Source organism: Chinchilla lanigera, unplaced genomic scaffold (assembly GCF_000276665.1).
Source record: "Chinchilla lanigera isolate Chin_1 unplaced genomic scaffold, ChiLan1.0 scaffold00173, whole genome shotgun sequence".
Lineage (NCBI taxonomy): Eukaryota > Metazoa > Chordata > Mammalia > Rodentia > Chinchillidae > Chinchilla > Chinchilla lanigera.
In genome coordinates, this window is record NW_004955574.1 from 1,097,363 (window position 1) to 1,120,370 (window position 23,008).

Sequence of the window (23,008 nt, forward strand, 5' to 3'; positions counted from 1 at the left end):
ATTTTCTATGCTGCTGCCTTTCTGGAACCTGTATAGCTGCCGCCGCCATTCTGGAACATGGTGCTGTACAGCTTCCTTCTCAAGACCAGGTCTTTCACCTTTGCAGTTTTGAGGCTGCAAAGAATAGAGACTTGCTGCTTGCCATGCCCTCAAGCCATCTTTTCCATTCTCTTGTTCCTTCTCAGCAATAGAAATCTCCTCAGCCTTATCTTTGCAGTCCACAGCTTTACTGGAGCTTCCTTTCTGGCCAAACTCACAACATTTTAAATCATCCTGCTGGGCTCTTTGTTCTTGATTCTCAATATAAATCTGGCTAAAAGCCCCCAACAATAGCCATGCCACTTCCCCAACGTCTGACTGCCTTGAAATTTCTTCTGCCAGATTCATTAGTCTGCCATTGCCCATAATCTCAGTTTCAGGCAAAGTCTCTGGACACGAGCAAAATGCAAACAAACTTTCGGCTAAGCCATACCACATCGTCTGGAATCCAACAACCAATGAAGTCCTTCTTCCCAACAGAAACCTCCCAAACCTGGTCTTTACCAGCAGGATTTCTTATCAGCCTTCTGGTCTTACCAGCTCTGACCAGAATCTCCCATACAGAACAGTGGAAGGCGTTCTAGCGCTTCTTTTTCAGGCGACATTTCCAAACCTTTCTGAACACTTCTCACAAGCCTTTTCCAAAGGCTCCTGAACCACGTGGTCAGGTATAGTTACAGCAACGACCCCACTCCTGGTACCAAATTCTGTTGTAGTTACTTTTTTCTTGTTGCTGGGGCAAAATACCTGATGCCCAAAATTAAGGAAGGAACGGTTTATTTAGCTTACAGTTTGTGGAGGTTTCAGTCCATACTTGGCTGGCTCTGAGGCAGAGTGGCACATGGCAGAGGGCAAATGGAGGGAGAAGGAGTGTGGTTTTTTTTTGTTTTGGCTTGAGTTTTTTTTTTTTTCCCCCAGTACTTGGTATTGAACTCAGGGCCTACATACTGAGCTACCTGTCCTCCTCGTTTTGAGACAGGGTCTTGCTAAGTTGCTCAGGCCAGACAGGAATTTGTGGTTCTTCTGCCTTGGTCTCCCATAATGCTCCGATTACAGGTTGCATCACCATGCCTGATGCTGGTTGACATGTATCTGTTTATCTATCTCCTCCCACTCTAGGGAGGGAGGAACTATTGTATTTATAGTATTACTGTATTTCTATTTTCTTTTTCTGTCTTTTTTCTTTTTCTTTTCTTTTTTTTGTGTGTGTCTTTTTGAGACCGGATATCCCTTTGCAGTTCAGGCTGGCCTTGAGCTCACTTCGTAGCCCAGGCTGGTCTCAAATTCTCAGTGATCCAGTGATCCTTCTTCCTCGGCCTGCTGAGTGGTGGAATTACAGGCGTGCGCCACCACTCCTGACGGCTGTATTTCATTACCCTAGCCAATACCTGTTGAGTGAATTTGTGCAGGATGGGTTGGAACCTCTCTTTAGTAGATTTGAGACTGTGAGGCTTCACGTCTATGCATTTTGTGAAAACCAAAATTAGTTCCCTGTTACTTTGTTCTTCTCTGATTCAGCAAGCTCCACTGTTGTATATCATCAGGTTAACAGTGTCTCCTTTAACAGGCTTCGGGCCTCCCGTGTGCTTCTGGTTGGCATGAAAGGACTTGGAGCTGAAATTGCCAAGAATCTCATCTTGGCAGGAGTGAAAGGACTGACCATGCTGGATCACGAACAGGTGCGCCTTTGCCATCCTATCACTGCCCTCCCCTTTGCTCTGCACATTTTGTGATTAGGTGCACATTTTATGATTGCCTACTTGTGCTTTGAAAGAAAGGCTGTAGTTAGTGGAACTAGCCTTTGGAGATTAACGGTGCTGGCAGTAGCTTTGAATTCCAACTGTACCACATTCTAGCTGGATGGCAGTGGAGACTCAAGGTCTGCAGACTGAGCTTGCCAGTTTATACACCGGAGTTAATAACATATCCTTTAGGAAGGTAGTTGTAAGGAGTAGACAAATGATTTTACAACCTATCTAAAAATCGTCTGACTAACTAACTGAAAATAGAGTGGCTCAACTGACCTAGATAACTTAATTATTTATTTTCCTAACCACTAGACAACAGGATATTAATGAAAAATTTTAAAACTTACTGTATGTGGGTGTTTAGGAAGATTTGGAAGGGTTTTGTTTTGTTTTGTTTTGAGGAACTACGATTTGAGCTCAAGTCTACATGATTCCAAAGCCTTGGTACTTGGCAGCACTGTTTCCCTGGGGTGTGCATAGTTGGGGAAATTATAAATGGGAGAACCATCATGAGGTGTTTGTGAACAATTGTTAATTTACGTGATGGGAGTCAGGTTGAGTGAAGTGACTGGAAGCCAGTTACATGAGGCCAGTGGTGGTCAGTTCTCCCTACCAGACTCATCTACAGAACTTTTGTCAATTCTCCCTACCAGACTTATCTATAGAACTTCATTTTAAAGTAATCTCCCAGATATTCTAAAGTACATCTGAGGTTGAGGACCACCTTGTTAGGCAGGAGGGGGGCGCCATGGCTCTACAAGTAAAGAGGTAAGGGACAACAATCAGTTCCTTCAATGGGAAGCAGTCAGGGTCTTGCTCTGTAATTCAGGCTGGCCTTGAACTCACTGTGTAGCCCAGGCTGGCCTTGAACTTGCAGCAATCCTGCTGCCTCAGCCTCCTGAGCACTGGGTTTACAAGCATGTACCACCACACCTGACTGGATGTATTATTTTTGTGAAAAAAAATTCTATTTCAGGGTGGGGCCATTGTGCATTACCTGTAATTCCAAGGAGGCTGAGGCAGGAGGATTGCAAGCTCAAGGCAAAACTGGGTAATTTAGTGAGATCTGTCTCAAGGAAAAATATAAAAAAGGGTGTAGATACAGTTCAGTTTGTGGCCCTGGATTCTATCCCCAGTCAGTCTCGGTCTCCCCCACCACCACTACTGCAATATGAAAAGAAACGGTAGTCTGGTTCACTTTATATCACTGCCCCAAACTGATTTTTGATTTGCATTTTAAAACCTAAGGAAAAAAGTTCGCAAAATCTAGCTGCCTAGGGACAGGGTGCATCTTTCAAGGCGCACTGCCCTCTAGAGGTAGAAGCATCTCATTCAAAGACCACTGTATGAAAAAGGGTGAGAGTCCAAAGGTAGGTGCTGCACTGATGGCACTTGGCTTGGAAAAACGAAACTCCATGGGACCTGGGTATTTAGTGCACACCCGAATTCCCAGCTGTTACGAAACCTGGAGCAGAAGGATTTCAAGTTTGAGACCAGCCTGGGCAATTTAGCATGACCTTGTCTCAAAGTTAAAAAAATTAGCCACATGTAACTGGCGTGTGTGTGTGTAATTCTAGCACCTGAGGCAGAAGGAGCATAGGTTCGCGCCTACTTTGGGCAGTTCAGCAAGATCCTGTCTCAAAAATGAGTAGAGACAAAGCGCAATGTGAAGATCCTGAGTTCAGTCATTACCAGCAAAAAAAAAAAAGTAGCAACGACAGGGATGATAACTTTCTCATTTAGTGTGGGAATACGTGAATGGAAGATGATCATATAATGAGAGGTGTAATATGGTTGTAATATCACATTGAACAGTGAGGACTGCTCCCCACTGAACAACTGATTGTCGTCTCTTAACTCTTTACTTGCAGAGCCATGGCGCCCCCCTCCTGCCTAACAAGGTGGTCCTCAACCTCAGCTGTACTTTAGGATATCTGGGAGATTACTTTAAAATGAAGTTCTGTAGATGAGTCTGGTAGGGAGAATTGACCACCACTGGCCTCATAACCGGCTTCCAGTCACTTTACTCAACCTGACTCCCATCAGGTAAATTAACAGTTGCTCATGAACACCCTATGATGGTTCTGAACCACCTGCAATTTCCCCGACTAGGAACACCCTAGGGAAGCAGTGCCAAGTACCAAGGCTTTGGAGTCATGCAGACATTAGCTCACATCCTAGCACCTCAAACTGAACAAAGTACTTGACCTCTCAAAGTTAGTTTGCTCATCTCTAAAATGAAGAAATTAATGCCTCTCAGAACTCTTAAGTTTATATTGAGCGAGCATCTGAGCACGCCTGCTGGGTACCTTGTGGCCTGCTAGGTGCTAGTGATAGAAATGATGCTTATAGTTTGGTTTTCATTCGCAGTTTTTTCTGGAAACCAGAATGCAGATTACCTGACTCAGGTCATTGTAGTAAGATGTCCTGGAGTTTCTGAGTAGGTCTTAAAGAACACAGAATGGTGCATCAAGTTTGAGGAGCTGTTTTAGGTAGGGGACATTAGTAGCAGCACAAAAGTGTCCATCAGCAAGGTAGAAATGGAGTAAAACAAGAACTTTGGTGTTTTTAGAGTATGAGACCCAATGTGGTGGGGGAGGGCAGGTTGTAGATCAAGATTGTGTCAGGAGGGTCTTCTAAGGGCCTAAGCTTTTACTCATCCCCAAGTTATCATGCAGCTGGAACCAACAACAAATATGCCAGACCCCTTTTACCGGTATCCACTAGATCAGCCTTGTAAAGGGAATTCATAACTGCTAAACTGCACCATGACTTCTAGCCAAGGCCCATTAGATTAACTCTCTAGCGAAGGCCCCGACTGCAATCTCGCCTACGTTGACCCTTCCAAGCTCAAAGCAGCTAAGTGGAAACTATGCTTCTTCTTCCCTAACTGCAGTTATGGATAGCTCTTCAGAGGGGGGAATATTACAGACAGATAGGTAGAAATATTATAGGCACTCAGCTAGGCCCTTGGGGGTGTCAGTGCCGAAGGTGAGAACACATCAAAAACTGGCTAGAAGCACATCTAAAGAAGATTAAAGTCACAATGGCCAGATTTACATTCTTCTCTAAAGAAGCTTGAGATTATTGGTGTCACTGTTTTGAGATTTCCCATATACATAAACTGTTATCTCCCATCCACTAAGACTAAAGACAAAGACTCAGACTATAGATTACTGACCAAGGTTAGTGATGTCATTCATATGCCTTGCGGCTATTGGATCAATATTAGCTAAGTAGCTATACTTGTTTTTTGTTGTTGTTGTTGTTTTGTTTTTGTTTTTTTTTGCGGTACTGGGAATTGAACTTACGACCTCATGCTTACCAGGCAGGCGCTGTGCCACTGAGCTAAATCGCAGCCCATAGTAGCTATACTTGTAGTGTTTTTGGATGATTATAATTTGGCCCACATTGTACCCATCCCTTGTGACTTTGCTTTATAAAACTTTCTCAGAGAAATGGGTTCGATGACAACACATTTGGAACCCTTCCTATCTCTCAGGAGCTATTCCTATTCCCCATTCTTACTTCCCAATAAATTTTCCTACTCATAAAAAAAGTTTTCACCCAGTCTTATAGTTGCTAAAAGCTCATTAAACAGTTTTAAATAGGGGCAGAAGGTGACCTGGTCATCTTTTGGCTTTAATTGTTAATAAAGTAGGTCATTACCATGGGGATAGGTTACCAGTAAATAGATCTGTTTGAGTAGATCACTGATCATTGTGTGAATTATGGTAAGTACAAGATACATAGCAGAAGACCACTAAGATTGCTGCTTTAGTGTACTGTGTAGATGAGCGGTATAAACGGTTTGAGCAAAAATCTTGGTGATAGAGATGATGAGAAGCACGTGACTGAGAAAAACTTAGGTGATATAATTGTTAGAAGTGTACATATTTGAGTTTAAGAAGAGGCAGGAATAGCTACAGCATCTGACTTTACTGAAGGTGCTGGACCCTATTCTGTGAGCTGTAGTTTAGTCCTCACTGCAACTGGGACCTGTTACCATCTCTGTTTTACAGAAAAGAAAACTTGAAAGGAAGTGCAGTTTTAGTCCACTGAGATCTCATAGTAGTTAGTGGTGTGTCCAGGACCTGCTCATGCCCTTAGCCACCATTCTGTGTGGCTGTAGTCAGGGAAATATCAGTGACATGAAGACCAGGTTTCTGGCTTGGGTGACTGGATGGATGGTTGGTGGCTTATCAGCAAAGATGGCAAATACAAACGGAGTCCATCATGAAGGACTAGGCAAGATATGGCACCCGTAAGCCCAGTATTTAGGGAAGCTGAGGTGGGAGGATCTCAGTTTGAGTCTTGCCTGGGCAACTTAGGGATGCTCTGTCTCAAAATAACACTGGAAAAAAAAGGGGGTTAGGGATGTAGCTCAGTGGTAGAGCATCTGGATTTGAACCCTAATACTGCAAAAAAAAAGGAAAGAGAAAAAAAGAAAAGAAAGGCGGGCTGTTAGATATCCAGGAGGAAATGGCTAGATGGGCAGTTTCATAAACAACTCTGGGATGTAAGGAAGAAACCTGCACTATTAAGGATTTGAGAAATAACTGCAGATTTTGGTACATACCAAAAGAGGTATTGGTTCTTCAATGGAGTCCTAGGGACAGTTTGTACAGGGCCATAGAGAGACTGGGCTGTCGGTTGAGGAAAGAGGAGACCCAGGACCAAGAAACCAGGGAAGTAGAGTGTCATGAGGAAGGTATATGTGGACTAATGGTAATGATTGGCATTGGTGGGGTTTAAGGAGGGTATGCTTTTATTAACATCTTAATTTTGTGCCTACATTTAAATATATGCAGTTCTCATATATTTACTCAAGATCGTATACCAAGTAGTTGAATCAGGTGTTTGGGTTTTTTTGTTGTTGTTTGGTTTGGTGTGGTTTGTTTGGTTTGGTTTGGCATTGGCCCAGGGAGTGCTGAGATACATCCCTGGCACTATTTTTTAAATTTTATTTTGAGATAGTCTTGCTAAGTTGTGTGGACTGGTCTCACACTTGTATTTTTCCTGCCTCAGCTTCCCACAAAGTTGGGGTTACAGGCATGTGCCGCCATGCCTGGGTGAAGCAGGTTTTGAATAAAAGATTTGAATGAGCCCTGGTTTATTTTAGGGTCATTGCTCTTAAATACCGTGAAGTTTAACCTATCCTGAGGAATGAGATCCCTGAAGAAGTAGGATGGGATGGATCAAATGTAATGCTGCAGGGTTGGCCTGGGCTAGGAAGAGGACCAGCTCGTTTTTTGAGAGGAAAAGTGAGGAAGAGTATGCTAGGGATGGTTGGTAGGAGGAGAGATTACTTCTATTGAACCTAGTCTTAGTGAAGGTGATGATATCATTGACAGAGGTGAATGGTTAAATGAGATACTGGTATGTGAAGAAATGCTTAGGGAGCAGTATGAAATCTGTAGTCTCGAAGTTGTCAAGGAATTATTATATTCTATTTTTGAGGCTTTGTTCTGCTGACATCCAGCCTTATGGTGAGGTCCACACTGTAGCTCCTACTCATCTGTCCTTCTCTCTGAATTGTAGTCAAGTTTAAAAGTTCATTTCAAGTATTCCTAATTTTGGGGTTGGGGATTTAGCTCAGCGGCACAGTGCCTGCCTGGCAAGCGTGAAGTCATGAGTTCGATTCCTGGTACCGGGAGCGGGGGGAAGTATTCCTAATTGTGTCTGATTTTTGTATTTGGCTGATTTTAAGCCACTTATAGTCATGGACTGGATCTTCATGTATTTCTCTGAATGCTTAGGGTTGGGTACATGATAGAAAATCTACCATAGTCAGTTCTGTGTTCTTACCACTGTAACCAGAATCTGTGGTTGGTTGATTAGTTTGTTCAGGGTTTTGCTATGTAGTTCAGGCTGGCCTTATCTCACTGCGTAGCCCAGGCTGGCCTCCAACTCTCGGCAATCCTCTTGCCTCGGCCTCCTGAGTGCTGGGATTACAAGCATATGCCACCATGCCCTGCAAAATCCGTTTCCTTACCACTGGTAACCAGTCATTTTGTTTGAAATTTAAGCATATTTTAATGCAGGAAAAAAGGCTTTCATTTAGAATGAATTTCCCTTGTAAACACAAGGGGGTGCTCTTTATCTATCAGTGACCAGTTTGAAAAATTTAAATGTCCTGCTTTAAATCTTAGAAGAGAGTAGGGAGTATGTATTAGGCCAATCGCCATAGGAACAACAATACAATTTGATGGTGGTATTTTATCTATCCTTTTTTTTTTTTTTTTTTCAAATAAACGGAGGAAAACATTAACAGACAGACAACCGTTTACAAAATAGCAAAAGAACAGTGCAGACAATACAGAGTTACAGAGTGGTAGGAAATTAACAGTCCTTGTTGTATTACATATTGATACCTTCAAAATGGTTTCTCTTTATCCTTTAAAATTAGGAAGTTCATTGTCTTTGAAATTTATTTTCCAGAAAAAAAATCAAGAATAAAGAAAAGTTTATTCTTTCCTAGGTATCTCCAGATGATCCTGGAGCCCAATTCCTGATTCGTACTGGGTCCATTGGCCGAAATAGAGCTGAAGCTTCTTTGGAGAGAGCACAAAATCTCAACCCCATGGTGGATGTGAAGGTGGACACTGAGGATATAGAGAAAAAACCTGAGTCATTTTTCACTCAATTTGATGCTGTAAGTTTCTTAATGTAAAGCTTACTAGAGGAATTAATCAAGTTAAAGCACTAGTTGTAGGTATACTAGAGCCTCCAAATCTTAAATTCTGAACTTTTTCTCAAGTAAAGTTTTAAGTTGTTCTGTTCTAGCTCAGTTTACCACATGACTATGTTGGTAGGTAGATCCCATCTGTTGGACCTGCTGTGGTTGTGATGTGCTGTCTGCTGGCTTCTCTGGGCATATGTCCCCCCACGGCACATTTCAGCGTCGGTGTTTTGTCTTTGCAGTCTTTGCGTGTAGCTTTGATATATAATATTACAAATGTTTTCTCCCAGAAACATAACAAGTTGTTAGTTTCAGTGGCAGAGGCACTTTTGTGTTAGAAATATTGTGTCAGACTACAGCGCCTGTTTTGTCCTAAGAAAGAGCATACCTTGTCTTGACCTACGGCTGCCTCATTTGCCTTGGATAACAAAGCAAAGTCACCATAGTCATAAGTCCAGCCAACCTAGTTTTCTTTCACTGACAGTTCTGCGCAGGGTTGAAAGGATGCGTTAACTTCTCTGTCAGTGTCTGATCTTTTAGACATAGCACCCTGCATCCTGGGAAAGCTTAACAAATCCAGGGTAACAGTGAAGGGTCACAAAGGAGGAACTTGTTTTTAAGTGAAAGGCCTGTTATATAGGAAGGTAGAATTTGTGACTAGTTTGTTTTTCACACTTTTTTGGTTTTTGTTTTGGAGCCGGTCTGTGTAGTTCAGATTGGTCATGAACTCACCATGTAGCCTAGGAGGGCCACAAATTTGTGGCAGTCCTCCTGCCTCAGCCTCCAAGTGGTGGGATTACAGGCATGTGCCACCATACCCAGCATTGCACTGTTGTATTTTTCCTCCTTCCTTCCTTCCTTCCAGCATTATACTGTTGTATTTTTCCTCCTTCCTTCCTTCCTTCCTCCTTCCCTCCCTCCCTCCCTCCCTCTCTCTCTCTCTCTTTCTTTCCCTCCCTTCCCCCCTCTTTACCTCCCTCCCTCCCTTAGTGCTAAGAATTGAACCCAGTGCCTCACTTATGCTAAGCCAGTGCTATACCACTGAGGTACACCCCCAGCCCCCAAGTTATCTTTTAATGGCAATCACAAAGCTTCTTCTGAAAAGATAGTATTTTGTGCAATAGAACTCGGCTATTTCCAGCATAGCAGGCTCTTGGAACACAACCTAGAGGTTGCAGAACACCACCAATAACTCCACTGAGTGAATCGCTGGTTTTTTGTCTTTTAAGTCAGAATGGAAGGTCATTTGGCCTGTAACCTTTTCTTTGTCCTTTAATTCAGATAGTTTCACACCAAAATCTGTGGGAAAATAATCTCAATAGGATTTATCTTCGGATATCAATCAAGAAAAGGAGGAATGCTCTCCTATTGAAATATGACCTTTGGGTCAGTTTAAAAAAATGTTCTGCTTTTCACTATAGCTTCTTTGAATTTTAATAGATCTAGCCACTAGGTTAGAAACAGTTTGCTCTGAACTATTACTGTCTTTTTCATGACAACGGCATAGTTTGTATATGCTCACGGATGAGGGGAACTTTCATTTAATAGCTTTTACTTTTTACCTAAACATTTCTTTTGGTTGCAGAAGGTGACTGACACATAATTTACATTTTTTACACCCTGAAACCTGTACCTTCTCTTTGGTCTTCTACCCAGAGCACCCAGAGAACCTGTTGTACCAGTTTGAAACTGGCTTTCAACATGCCCAGGACTGATCATTAAGGTTTATTTAGACATTAGGGCAGTGATTCACAGTTTGCAAAACTCACACCCAGCCAATTTCTTCTTTCCTGCAGGTATGCCTGACTTGCTGCTCCAGAGATGTCATAGTTAAAGTTGACCAGATCTGTTACAAAAACAGCATCAAATTCTTCACAGGAGATGTCTTTGGCTACCATGGCTACACATTTGCCAATCTTGGAGAGCATGAGTTTGTAGAGTAAGTTGGGTGGGAAGGGAAAATGGAGTATTTTTTAATTTTTAAATTTTGTTTTGTTTTGTTTTGTTTTGTTTTTCTTCTGGTACCAGGAATCGAACTCACGACCTTGCGCTTGCCAGGCAGGCGCTTTGCCGCTAAGCTAAATCCCCAGCCCCTATTTTTTTATTTATTGGTAGAAATTACAGCATCTGAGCAAAGTATTTTACTCTGATACTTAGAACGTCCTGAAACCAAGCCACTGACAATTTACTGAGTACAGTTGGCTGTGGATTCAAAAAGAAGATCAGCTCCTGCCCTCCAAGCGTAGTCTGGTCTAAAGCCTAAAGCACACTTAGTTGTACCACAAGTAGAGTACACTGTGTGGGTATTTGATCAGTCTGGACCTTGGATGTTGAACCTGTGTTGTCTGCATGGGAAAAGCGTGCTTTCAATTTCAGGGATAGTTAGGTGGGTCACCTTGGAGGCTCGTTCAGCAGAAGTCTACCTTGGAAAAGTTTCTGTGTCCACACTACTCTGGTGGAACGAGCAGACCTTATCCCTCATTTCAAACATTGAGGCTGCAGACTGGTAGTTCTCACATGATGGGACCTGTAGTGTTTTGAATTTGTAGCTTCTGCATGAACGATTGCAGGTGATGAAGTATTACAAAACTACGTGAGTTGGTTGTTTTGGTTGTAATTTCTGACACGCACTCTTCTCCTCCCCAGCTTGCTAATGAGAGGTAAAGAGAGGTTGGGGTGGGGGGCCTTCCTTCCCAGAGCCCTGAGAACTGTTCTCTTGTTCAGCCTCTCAGAGAAGCATCCAAAATTTCTCTTGCTGATAAACTGAAAATGAAGGAAGGAGAAACACATTCAAGATACCTCCAAACTATAGCACTGTATGGATTTGAGACTCTAGGTTTTTGTATATATTACAAAAAAGTTATAATAATGAAAAGCAGGCCAGGTTATTTTAGGAATTAACATTTTTGTTTTGTTTTGTTTTGTTTTGCGGTACCTGGGATTGAACTCAGGACCTTGTGCTTGCCAGGCAGGCGCTTGTGCCACTGAGCCCCATCCCCAGGCCAGGTTATTTTGACATGGGCTTGCCACAGCAGAAGGAAGAAATTAAGGTTCGATTTTTGTTTTTATTTTTTTTGAAACAGGGTCTTGTTATGTAGTTTAGGCTGCCATTGAACTCACTGTATAGTCCAGGCTGGCCTCAAACTCTCAGTGTTCCTCCTGCCTCAGCCTCCTGAGTGCTGGATTTACTCATGTGCACCACCACACCCGTCTGAATATTTATTTTATGTTCCACTAGAATGGTCTAATGTAATTGCTTTCATTTATTGAGAGCTTATATGTGCAGGGCAGAGTGCTGAGTAATTATCTTATGGCACTTTTGCATTAATGGTGTTAGGGACTGCTGTTTCCACAGAGTGGGTCACTGATTTATAAGGTAGTTTGTGACAGGGTTGGGATTTCAACCCAGGTCTGTTTAACTTCAAAGATTTTGCTCTTTACACACCATCCTACTCAGAGCTGGAATACTTTTTTTTCTTTAATTATGGCACAGTTCATAATAGTAGAACTCAATTCTCTCTCTAGGGAGAAAACCAAAGTTGCCAAAGTTAGCCAAGGAGTAGAAGATGGGCCTGACACCAAGAGAGCAAAACTTGATTCATCTGAGACGACAATGGTCAAAAAGGTACAGCACTTGCCCTGCGGGGAGCAGGTCAGAAACCCTGGGGCTTTATTGGGGCTGGGCCTTGGCAATGGCAAAGGAGTAAAGCAAACCCAGTGGAGCAGTCTTGAGGGGAGGGCTCATGCTTATCCCTCCCAATGGAAGTGTCTGCTGCTCTGAGGAAGAGGGTTCACATTCCAGATGTAAATTTCCAAAAGAATTAGGAAATGCCAGTTTTATATGCACTGTCCCAAACTTTTTAACTAGTGCTGAAATTGCTTTGAATGCGGTTTGGTCAACACTGTGGAAGCCAAACGGAACATGCCTGTGTGGCTTATTTGGTATATGGACTACCAGTTTAGACTTGTGGCGCGTGGAGTCGTATCAGATTGTTGTGAGCAGAAGCCATTACTTTTGTACAAATAATTTTTTGTTTCAGACAGACAATGTGATAAGTTCTAAGTGTGCAGGAGCCAGTTTAAATAGCACCACCACCACCTCACCCTTCTACCACTGAATTGTATATTCCTAGCCCTTTTAATTTTTATTTTCAAATAGGGGCTTGCTAAATTTCCTGGGCTAGCCTCAAATTTGGGAGCATTCTGAGTCAGCCTCTCTGAATAGTTTGACTATAGGTGTGTGCCACTGTGCCCTGGCTGATATCTTCCGCCAAATAACATTTAGTAATAGTTACTGTAGCCAGGCATGGTGGCACATACCTATAATCCAAGCACTTGGGAGGTTGAGGCAGGAAGATTGCCGTGAGTTCGAGGCCAGCCTGCGTTACATAGTGAGTTTGAGATCAGCCTGGACTATATGGTGAGACCATGTTTCAAAAAACAAAACGAAAAAAAAAAGAGGGTGTATGTGTGGTGGTCTAGGAATTGAACCCACAGCTTTGAGCATCTAGGCAAGCACTCTACCAGTCCTTTTTTGTTCGTTTTTTTGAGTTTTTAGGGAGACACAGTCCCACCAAGTTGCTTTGGGCAGTCTCAAATTTATGTTCCTCAAGTACCTGGGATTTCAGGCATACCTACCCCACCCCCTTTGGCAGTACTGGAGATTAAAACCAGTATCACTGTACCACTGAGCAATGTCCCTGGCCCTATTGTATTTTGAAACAGGATCTCACTAAATTATCAAGATTGGCCTTAATCTTGTGATCCTCCTGCCTCAGCTTCCTTAGTAGCTGAGATTACAGGTCTCTGCTACCATGTGCAATTCAGTTATATGCTTTGTAATGTGGTTTATATTAGGAGCTTAGCCTCTGTTTGGATCTGGTGAATGACCTGAATTTATTTATTTATTTATTTATTTATTTATTTATTTATTTATTTATTTTCTGTCTTTTTGAGACAGGGTCTCGCTATGCAGTTCAAGCTGGCCTTGAGCTCACTTTGTAGCCCAGGCTGGTCTCGAACTCACAATGATCCTCCTGCCTCAGCCTCCTGAGTGCTGGGATTACAGGCGTGAGCCACCACGCCCTGCTTAAATTTATTTAAAGAAAGGAGTGGGAAAGGAATCAAAAGTTGATGGTTTCTGTAGCAAGTATTGGACTCGGAGAATGGAATCATGTGATGGGGAAAACAATTCGAAGTGGCCTGAATTGGTTTTGTTGAACTGAGAGGAAAGATATGACCAAGCCCATATTTACTTTTTGCTTTATAGATTTAAATATTGAGGAAAAAAACCCTAGCGGGTCATAATTTCAAGTTAAACTTGCTCTAAAGGGGGCATTCTGAAGAGTGCAGAAACCACAAAAGAGACTTGCAGAAAACCACAGAAGTGGAACTCTTAGAGGCTCCAGCAAGGCAGTGCTGGAGATTTTCTTTCTTTTGCTTTTTGTGTTTGTATTGGAATAGCTTGGTGCTATGAGTGTGATACAGAGGAATTATTAAGCCCTAATTTTAGTGTCTATTCACAGGACCGTAATTACCAGAGTTGAACATTGGTGTTTTGGCCAAAACTTTGGTTCTTTTCTTTCTTGCGTCCTTTCCTTTTTTTAAATTTTGGAGGCTCAGTCAAGCAGTCAAGCTTTATCTGAATAGCTCCATGTGTTTGATGGGGAGGATAAATTGTTAACAAACGGAGGAGGACAAAAGCAGCTTTGTGGGTGCTGTCAATTTATAAATCACACCCTCTTACAAGTGTGACACTTGGCCTTGCTGTACAGGGTTTTATGGCTTAAGGGCCTTCTCTGAGTGAGGCACTCTTACATTCAAATGCAGAGCAAGCCGCCTAGCTTTGTTAGCCATTCACAGCTGGAAGTTTCCCTGGAGTCAATTATGATGGTGCCCACTGGGGTGGATCTGGAAACCTGTTTTGGGAGCCACTTCATTTCACAACGAGGAGAATGTGGTAGCCCAAGCAGGCACTCGGGCTGGGCCTTGGCGTACCATTCCTCAGGGTGCTACAGTCAGAGCTTTTTGTGCAGCCTCTTCCTGCAAGGGGCCGAATTTGAAGGTATCAAAATATTCCCCAGCTGACATTGTTAGTCAGCTGTTACACTTCTACAATTCAAGCCTGGATTCCAACCCAGAGCCCACAAGGTTGTGAGGCATTCAATACATTCCTCATGACAATCCCTGGGATTCCAAACCTTGTCTTTGTGTGGCCCTACAAGAGCCCTCTAGAAGGGCTTGGCCAAATTGGGTTTTGGCCATGGCTTTGTTACCTTATAATAATATGCCTTCTCCATTTTGGCAGAGATGGCCCTATGATTTTGAAGTTATGTTTGAACACAAAAATTCTGGATTCAGATTCGACCCTTTTGCCTAAATTGTATAGAATAACTGGTTGGCTTATGCAGAGACTATAGAATGGGGGGTGGGATAGAAGCCACTTCCTGTTTCCTGTGAAAGGTTTCTGGTTAGAGTTCCCTTCCCCTCCCCCCTATTCCTGGGTTAAACCAAATGTAAAGCCACTTTTGCCTCAAGGTACACTTTGAGCTCCTAAATTAGAAACTTTAAAAAACAAAGAGGAAAAACAAGTTGTGGTTTTCACACCATCTAGGAAGATACAGGGCTTTTCTAGCACATGTGCCATCACGATAAATAAGGCAGTAGGAAAATGCCTAGCCCATAGTTTGTTTGCTTCCTTTAGTACCCAGAAGTCATGAGACAGATTTAATCAGAATTGAATTGTCACAAGCCTGGTACAGACCCTACCATGCAGTAGATAAATGAGAGCAATGAAATGGTGGCATGTAATCACCGTACTCTTGGAGGCTGAGGCAGGACAATTGTGTTTGAGCCAGCCCTGGCGATTTGGTGACTTAAAGACACTGTCTCAAAAGGACCAAAAAAAAAAAAAATTTTTTTTTGTCATTTTGAGACAGGATCTCGCTATGCAGTTCAGGCTGGCCTTGCGCTCACTTTGTAGCCCAGGCTGGTCTTGAACTCGCAAAGAGCCTCCTGCCTTAGCCTCCCAATCTGCTGGGATTACAGGCGTGTGCCACCATGCCTGGCTCTACTGTTTACAGTTCTGTATCTTGCTTTTTCTCATACTTAATTTTATTTTGTATGCACTTTCCCATGTCAAATATTCTCTAAAAACATATATCTCAGTGTGAGGGCCCTAGGTTCAGCAGAGAGAGCGAGCTAGAGAGAGATATGAAGTGGTAGTGAGGAAGTATCCAAGAAGATTTCCCAGAGGAAGTGTTTGAGTTGGTGTGAGAGGTACAAATTTGCCAGTCACCAAACTTAGTCAGATAATCTCCCAGAGGAGAAGGTTAGGTGAAGTCACCGTGTGGGGTACAAGGAAACACATCTCGTCCTGCTGCTACAGTGCGCACCTGATAGAGAAGCCCAGAGACACTCACTGGCCTGTCCAAGTGTCCCAGCTATGGAGGGAGGAAGGGAGGATAGGAGAAGTGAAGATGAGGCAGAAAGGAGACTAGCAGCTGCACTTCCCTCCCGCACACCCTCACGTCCCTGCCTAATGAATCCTTCCTGAGCCTCTTACTGACTCGCCCTGAAAATGCTTATTCTGGGAACCTGTAGACTGTTTCTACAGAAGCGTGGGATACGGTCCTTATTTCAGCCTGGGCACCTCTCAGACCCAGCCCAGTGACAGAAAGAGTGAGAGGGCTGAGTGTTGATGGAGTGTCCAAGGGCCCTGGCTGTGCTCATGATTTACAAGGTGAATCCCCTGAGAAGTTTGTAGGGTAACTTGAAATTTTATGAAGATAGTGGAATAAAAATAAAGAAATTGGAGTCATTCTGGAGAACTGTTAGGATAAAAGGCCTCTGACACTCCCGCATTGCTGCTTTTGGTTGTTTTGTGGATTGTCCATGTTATTAGGGACTGTTGGATATCTATCCAACAGTCTCAGTATCTATCCAACTATCTGTCCATCTGTCTGTCTGTCTATCTATCTATCTATCTAGACAGGATCTCTCTATGTAGTGCAGGCTGACCTTGAACTCACTATGTGACCCAGGTGGCCTTGAATTCTCTTGCCTCAGCCTCTAGTGCTGCGATTACAGGTGTGTACAAACCATGCCTGGCTGTTGGAAGTGATTAAACACCTGACAGTGGCTACTCTATCACAGGCCTTGAAAATGTAGATACACTAAGTGGGATTTTGTTCATGATGTAGCAAGCAATACAGATTTGTTTTTACCTCTGCTCCTGAAATACTAAGTGACTAATTTGGGGGATTTCAATACACTTTCATGAATTAGTTGAGAAATTCCACAGTTGAGGATTGGTAGTGTTTTGTTTTCTTTCTCTTCCTTTCAGTGGCAGTAAGGATTGAAAGGAATTTCTAAGGTAAATCTATTGCCTAGGAATTGAACCCAAGGCTTATTCCCCAGTGTTGTGGTTTGTGTCTGGATGTCCCCCCAAAGCCTCATGCAGTCATGGGGCGGGCTTCTAGAGTTTATGATTGATCCATGGTCGACGTTTGGGATCATGGGTGTGAGTGCTACTTCTGCGCAGGGGTGGGTAGTTTGCATACAATGTAGGGGAGGGAAAGAGGCTGCTTGCTACCACTCCTTTTTACTCTTGTTGATTTTGCTGTCTTCTGCTGCCATGAACTGTTGCCCTCTGCCATGTGTCACTCTGTCTTGGAGCCAGCTGATTATAGACTGAAACCTCCACAAACTGTGAGTTAAATAAACCTTTCCTTCTTTAATTTTGGGCGTCAGGTATTTTGTCTCAGCAACCAGAGAAAATTAACGAAGGCACCCAGCCATTTTAAAAATTTTATATTTAGAGACAAGGTCCATCTGTGTTGCCCAGGCTGACTTCAGACTTAAGATTCTTCTGCTTTCGTCTCCCAGAGTGCTGAGATTATACACATGTGCCACAGTGCCCAGTAGTTCTGAGGTTTTGATTTTTGATTTTTTTGAGACATGGTCTCAGTATGCAGTTCAGGCTGGCCTTGAATTCACATTGTGGAAAGCTGGCCTTGAATTCGTGGTGATTCTCCTGCCTCAGCCTCCCAAGTGCTAGGATCACAGGCTATCCGATGTTTTCTTATGATTAGATGCCAGTTACACATCTGTGGCAAGAATATCTGGGAGTGTATTCTTCCTGTTGCATCCTGTGATCTGTTTATACATAGTTTATTAAGCTGTCTGTCAGGCCTTACATGAACAACGTTATTTTGTGGAGAGGTACTTGAACATGTTAATATCTCATTCCTCATTGAACTTCTAGCTAATTGTGTTAATTTTAGGTCTGTAGACTAATGGATTCCAGTTTATTTAAGGTGTTTTATATTATTGATTAGTATGGCTTTTTTTATTGTCAGACTGCCCCAGATTTGACCAGTGGGAGTTTCTTTAAGCTGGCTGTGTTTCCTCTTGAGTGCTGGGAGCACTTCCCCACTTTCTAGTGTGATAAGGTGTTTCAGGCTCCACTTGTTCTCTCCATGTCCAGCTACCCCACGCCCACCCCTCACCCCGCTCGCTCGCTTTGAAATCAGCCATTTCTCTAAGGAGAAATGCTTCTGTGAGTGGGGAATGGTGATTAGAAACTAGGATGTGGAAGTTAGGTGTGCTTGTTGCTGGTAGGTATCATTGCTGTTGGGCATTCTCAGCAGACATAGTATTGGTGGGTGGGTGTGCCCGTGCACACACACTATTTGTTTATCCATGAATATTTTGGATTCTTTTGTTTGTTTGATTTTTTGGTTTTTTTGAGACAGTGTCTTGCTTTGTAGCTCAGGCTAGCCTTGAACTCACTGGGTAGTGCAAGCTGGCCTCAATCTCATGGTGACCAATCCTCCTGCCGGGATTACTGATGTGCGTCACTACTCCTGGCTGTATCCATGAATTAAAAATGAGTTCATATTGTTGTCTCCCAGTAATGATAATTACTTAATTCCCTGAGAATTCATTCACCTCTCAAATTCTCTTTGGCAGTCAACGTGCCCCCCGCCAAATTCTCAATAAATATGCTTGTCAGGTGAGCCTTTCAATGGCTTTCTTGCCTTGTTGTGCTCTAACCCTTCTGGCTGGGCCACCAAGCCAACCAAGGCACTCTGGCTTTGCCTTGCCCTTTCCAGCAAGTGGCTGGGTGGTGGTGTTTCTCCCAGCAGTTGGTTTGGGACTGAATTATTCATGATAAAGAAAGAACAGTTGTGTTCCTTCTATCTATAGCTATTTCCTAGTATTTGGAGGTGATAAATAATATGTATTTATTGTATAAAATTCGATAATAATTTTTGGGGGGGGGCAGGATCTCATCATAAATCCCAGGCTGGCCTCAAACTCATGGTGATCCTCCTGCATCAGCCTCCCAAGGGCTGGGATATATTTTATTTTATTTTATTTATTTATTTTTATTTGTGGTACCAGGGATTGAACTCACGACCTTGCGCTTGCCAGGCAGGCGCTTATGCCACTGAGCTATATCCCCAGCCCTGGGATATATTTTAAAATAAAACATGTCATTGCATTTTTTAGGATAATTCGATTTGGGGCTGAGGAGGATGATGCTCAGTTGTAGAGCACATGCAAACCTGGGTTCAGTCCCCATCACCAAAAGTAGATAACTTGATTTAGCATTATAAGTTTCAGCCAGCCTTCCTCATACCCCAGGGCTTTTGCAAATGCTGCTTCCACAGCCTTTTCCACAGGTTATGTCCCACACCGATTAGTGTTTTTCTTAACATAGTCATTCATCATCAAACTGTTCTTCTGAGAACCGTTTAATTTTTAGTTGTTTTTGTTTAATATTACAAAGAATATTTTATTGAATATTTTTAGATGCATGTCATTGCTTCTCATTGGTGCAAGTATTTCTGTAGTATGCATACAGCCAGACTTAAGGAAGTGGAGTGGACTCCTGTTGGGGAGCTTGCTTGGTTCTGTCTTCCCTCAGTATAAAGTGCATGTCTGTCACAGGGTCCCCGTGCACACAGGAGTCCACAGTAAGTGGTCGGCAAGCATTTTTTTGATTGAATGCATCTTGGCTCCTCTTCGTAATCAGTAAAGTTTAAATAATGGAATTTTCTGAGATTAAAAAAAAAAGCTGCTGCTTTGTGGTTTAAAGTCAGCATATTTTCTCCCTGAGCATTTTTGCCTTTTCTCAACAGAAAGTGGTTTTTTGCCCTGTCAAAGAGGCCCTGGAGGTGGACTGGAGCAGTGAGAAAGCAAAGGCCGCCCTGAAGCGCACAACCTCGGATTACTTTCTCCTGCAAGGTGAGGCTGGCCAAGTGTTGGCCTGCATTGCTGCGTAGGTGACGTTCGCTCTGAGTTAAATGCTTCTCCAGCTGGTTCATAGTTGCCCCCTCTGAGAAAGGCTAAATAAATAAATGGAGGTGAGGCCCAGCATTGAACTCTGCCTTCTGGTGACTTGCATTTTTCCGCTGAAATGACCTCTACACTATGTCTTGGAGAAATAGTATCACAAACCCAGCAACTTCTCACCACTTTTCTTTCTTTACACTTCTTCCTTGGCCTCAAAATGGGGATCAGCCTCCCTTTCCAAACAGAAAACCATAGAGGTGTTTGGGTTTTGGGGGACCCCCAACATCACTACTAATGAGCTACTTTTCAGTCCATCCTTGCTCATTCTTGGGGAGATATTAGCAAAGTTTTGATTCACTTGTCAGTGTTCTTCCTGTGCCTGGTACTTCTAATTTTTAAGGTATTACATGAAATAACTGAAAACGCTGTGAATAGTAAGCACAGTTTTATGTGTAGTTCAGGGTAGCCCAGGTGATCCTCCTGCCTCAGCCTCTTGAGAGCTGGGATTACAAGTGTGCATCAGCACACCTGGCCTGCTCCATATTTTTAAATTTATTTATTAGGGCTGGGGACTTAGCTCAGCGGCACAGCACCTGCCTGGCAAGCACGAGGTCGTGAGTTCGATTTCCGGTACCAGAAAAAAAAAACAAAAAAAAAAAAAAAGAAAGAAAAAAAAGAAATTTATTTATTTATTTTTGAGATCAATAAGGCCTTATTTCTCCCACTTCAGCCTCTCAAGTAGCTGGAACTATACTTGTGTGCCATCACATCACTCTTCACTCTTCCTGTTTTTAAGCAAGAAAACTGAGGCACAGATTAAGGATACTATTATTTTCAAGTTTATACAGCAAGTGGGTGTAAAAATAATATTTTTAATAAGTTTAAAAATAACTTGTAAAAAGATTTTTAAAGAAAAGCTTGTACTTACTATAGAATATACCACAAAAGCACAAAGAAGGAAAAATATGACCTTGACATTTTTGTGTTCATATGTTTTTTCATGACATAGTACATGTAACACAATATTTGTACAGATACTGGAGTCACTCAGCCACCTCTTCTAACCTTGTCTGTCTACTCTAGGGCCTAAGGGAATCCATATTTTTGTATAACTGTAACTCATTCTCAGATAAAAGTAGAAAGGTAGCTTTTATTTAGAAAACCTGAAAAGTATCATTTGATTACATTTGGACAGTTTTCAGCCCCGTTTTTCCCTGGGCTGAATTGAAGTATATTCCCATCATCTTCCTGTGAGGTGCCATGAGAGTCCCTGCCCTAGGCTTCATTGCCAGCACCACATACGAGAGAGGGGGTGGGGGGAGAGGGGGAGAAGGGGAGAGGGGGAGAGAGAATGGTGACTTACTGAGATCCAATCTCAAAAGGAAGAAGTGTGCTGTGGGATGTAACTCCCTTTGTTCAGTCTCTGGTAGCACCAGAAAAGAAAGAGGCAGAAAAATATATAAGACATCCTTGATAACTAGTAAAAGGCTTAAACTAGATTGCAAGTTTATTCTTTTCTGTGCACATAGCCTTTCCAGTACTAGTTAATTGTGTTAACAAGATGAGTTAGAGAACGCCTGGAGGAATGAACTATTCTAAAGCCCTGAATATCTCATTTGAATAGAAATTATTAAATGGGTTAAGCAGGAAATGAGTCAGGCATGTAGCCAGGGCAGGCCTGTGGGTCCTGGGATGGAGGGTCCTGGCATGAGGAAGTTCCAGCTAGGGTCAGAGCAATGGCCCTGTCCATTCTGGGGCTCACTGTGAGCACAGTTCCTGGACCACGTAGCGGAAAGGAGTTGTTCAGGGCTTGGCACATTGGAAGCCCTGGGGATCAGCAGCCACTAACCTGTAAAGGCAGCATGACATGAACATCTCTAAACGATGCTCTTGAAAGAAGGGTTTAGCCGGGCATGGTGGCGCACACCTGTAATTCTAGCATTTGGGAGGCTGAGGCAGGAGGATCATTGTGAGTTCGAGACCAGCCTGGACTACAATGTGAGCTTAAGGCCAGCCTGAACTGCATAGCAAGACCCTGTCTCAAAAAGACAAAAAAAAAAACAAAAAAAAACAAAAGGGACCTTTTACCTGAGTTACCTTAATCCAGGGAGTCTCAACTGGGGCTATTGGGCCCTGTCTGGAGACAGTTTTGAACATCACAACTGCACAGGAAGATGTTTTAGCATCTGGGGGTAGTGGCCAGGGTTGTTACAAAATACCCCACACCGTGCAGGCCAGCTCCCATGACAAAGAGCTCGGGAGGCTAAGGCAGGAAGATTGTAAATTTGAGGCCAACCTGGACTATATAATGAGTCCCTGTCTCAAAAATAAAAGTCAGGGCTGGGGATATAGCTCAGCGGCATAAGCGCATAAGCACCTGCCTAGGCCGGGCGTGATGGCGCACACCTGTAATCCCAGCACTCGGGAGGCCGAGGCAGGAGGATCCTTGCGAGTTTGAGACCATCCTGGGCTACAAAGTGAGCTCAAGGCCAGCCTGAACTGCATAGCGAGACCCTGTCTCAAAAAGACCAAAAAAAAAAAAAGCACCTGCCTAGCAAGCGCAAGGTCCTAAGTTTGATTCCCAGTACAAAAAAAAAAAAAAAAGACAGTAGTGCTCAGAGTGAGAGGCCTGATTTAACCCTCTGCACTTGCCAAATTATTTTTTTAGCCAGCTCAACTTCGCAGCATCTTCCTGAGGTGTGGTGGAAATGATCCCCAATGTATTTTTTGAGTTGAGGAAACAAGAGAGACAGAGTAGCAACGGAGGTAGGACTCGAGTAACCCAGATATTTGAAGTCTGATTAACTACCCTTCAGGATCTGAAGTAACAAGAGCACACGGGGCCCTTCCTAGAGGTGCACGTGTACATAGCGCATTGAATCTTGGCAGTGTCAGTGTGAAATAGTGATACACCTCATTTATAGATGGTTTCAAAGGCACAAGCTGATGAATATCCAGATACTGCAGCTCCCTCTACGTTTAATAAAGCCATTGAGCTGAGGAAGCAAAACACTGGGACATTAGGGGACAAGTGTAGGTTTATTGGCCATCTTGCTTACCATCACACCATCGGAAGTTACCAGGTCGTAGCTGGACGTGGTGGTGCACGCCTGTAATCGCAGCACTTGGGAGGCTGAGGCAGGAGGATCATTGCAAGTTTGAGACCAGCCTGGGCTACAGAGTGAGCTCCAGGCCAGCCTGAACTCCATAGCAAGACCCTGTCTCAAAAAAGACAAAA

The 23,008-nt window shown here is 43.1% G+C and overlaps 1 protein-coding gene across 1 annotated transcript in view; it reads left to right on the forward strand.

The window, feature by feature from the left end:
- Sae1 (SUMO1 activating enzyme subunit 1) overlaps nt 1–23,008 on the forward strand; it is a 67,821-nt gene that overhangs the window by 6,917 nt on the left and 37,896 nt on the right. Inside the window, exons 2-6 of the mRNA XM_005413849.2 lie at nt 1,607–1,718; nt 8,269–8,442; nt 10,266–10,408; nt 11,995–12,094; nt 19,617–19,722. Coding sequence (XP_005413906.1) covers nt 1,607–1,718; nt 8,269–8,442; nt 10,266–10,408; nt 11,995–12,094; nt 19,617–19,722 — 635 coding nt within the window. The remainder of the gene's footprint in view (nt 1–1,606; nt 1,719–8,268; nt 8,443–10,265; nt 10,409–11,994; nt 12,095–19,616; nt 19,723–23,008) is intronic.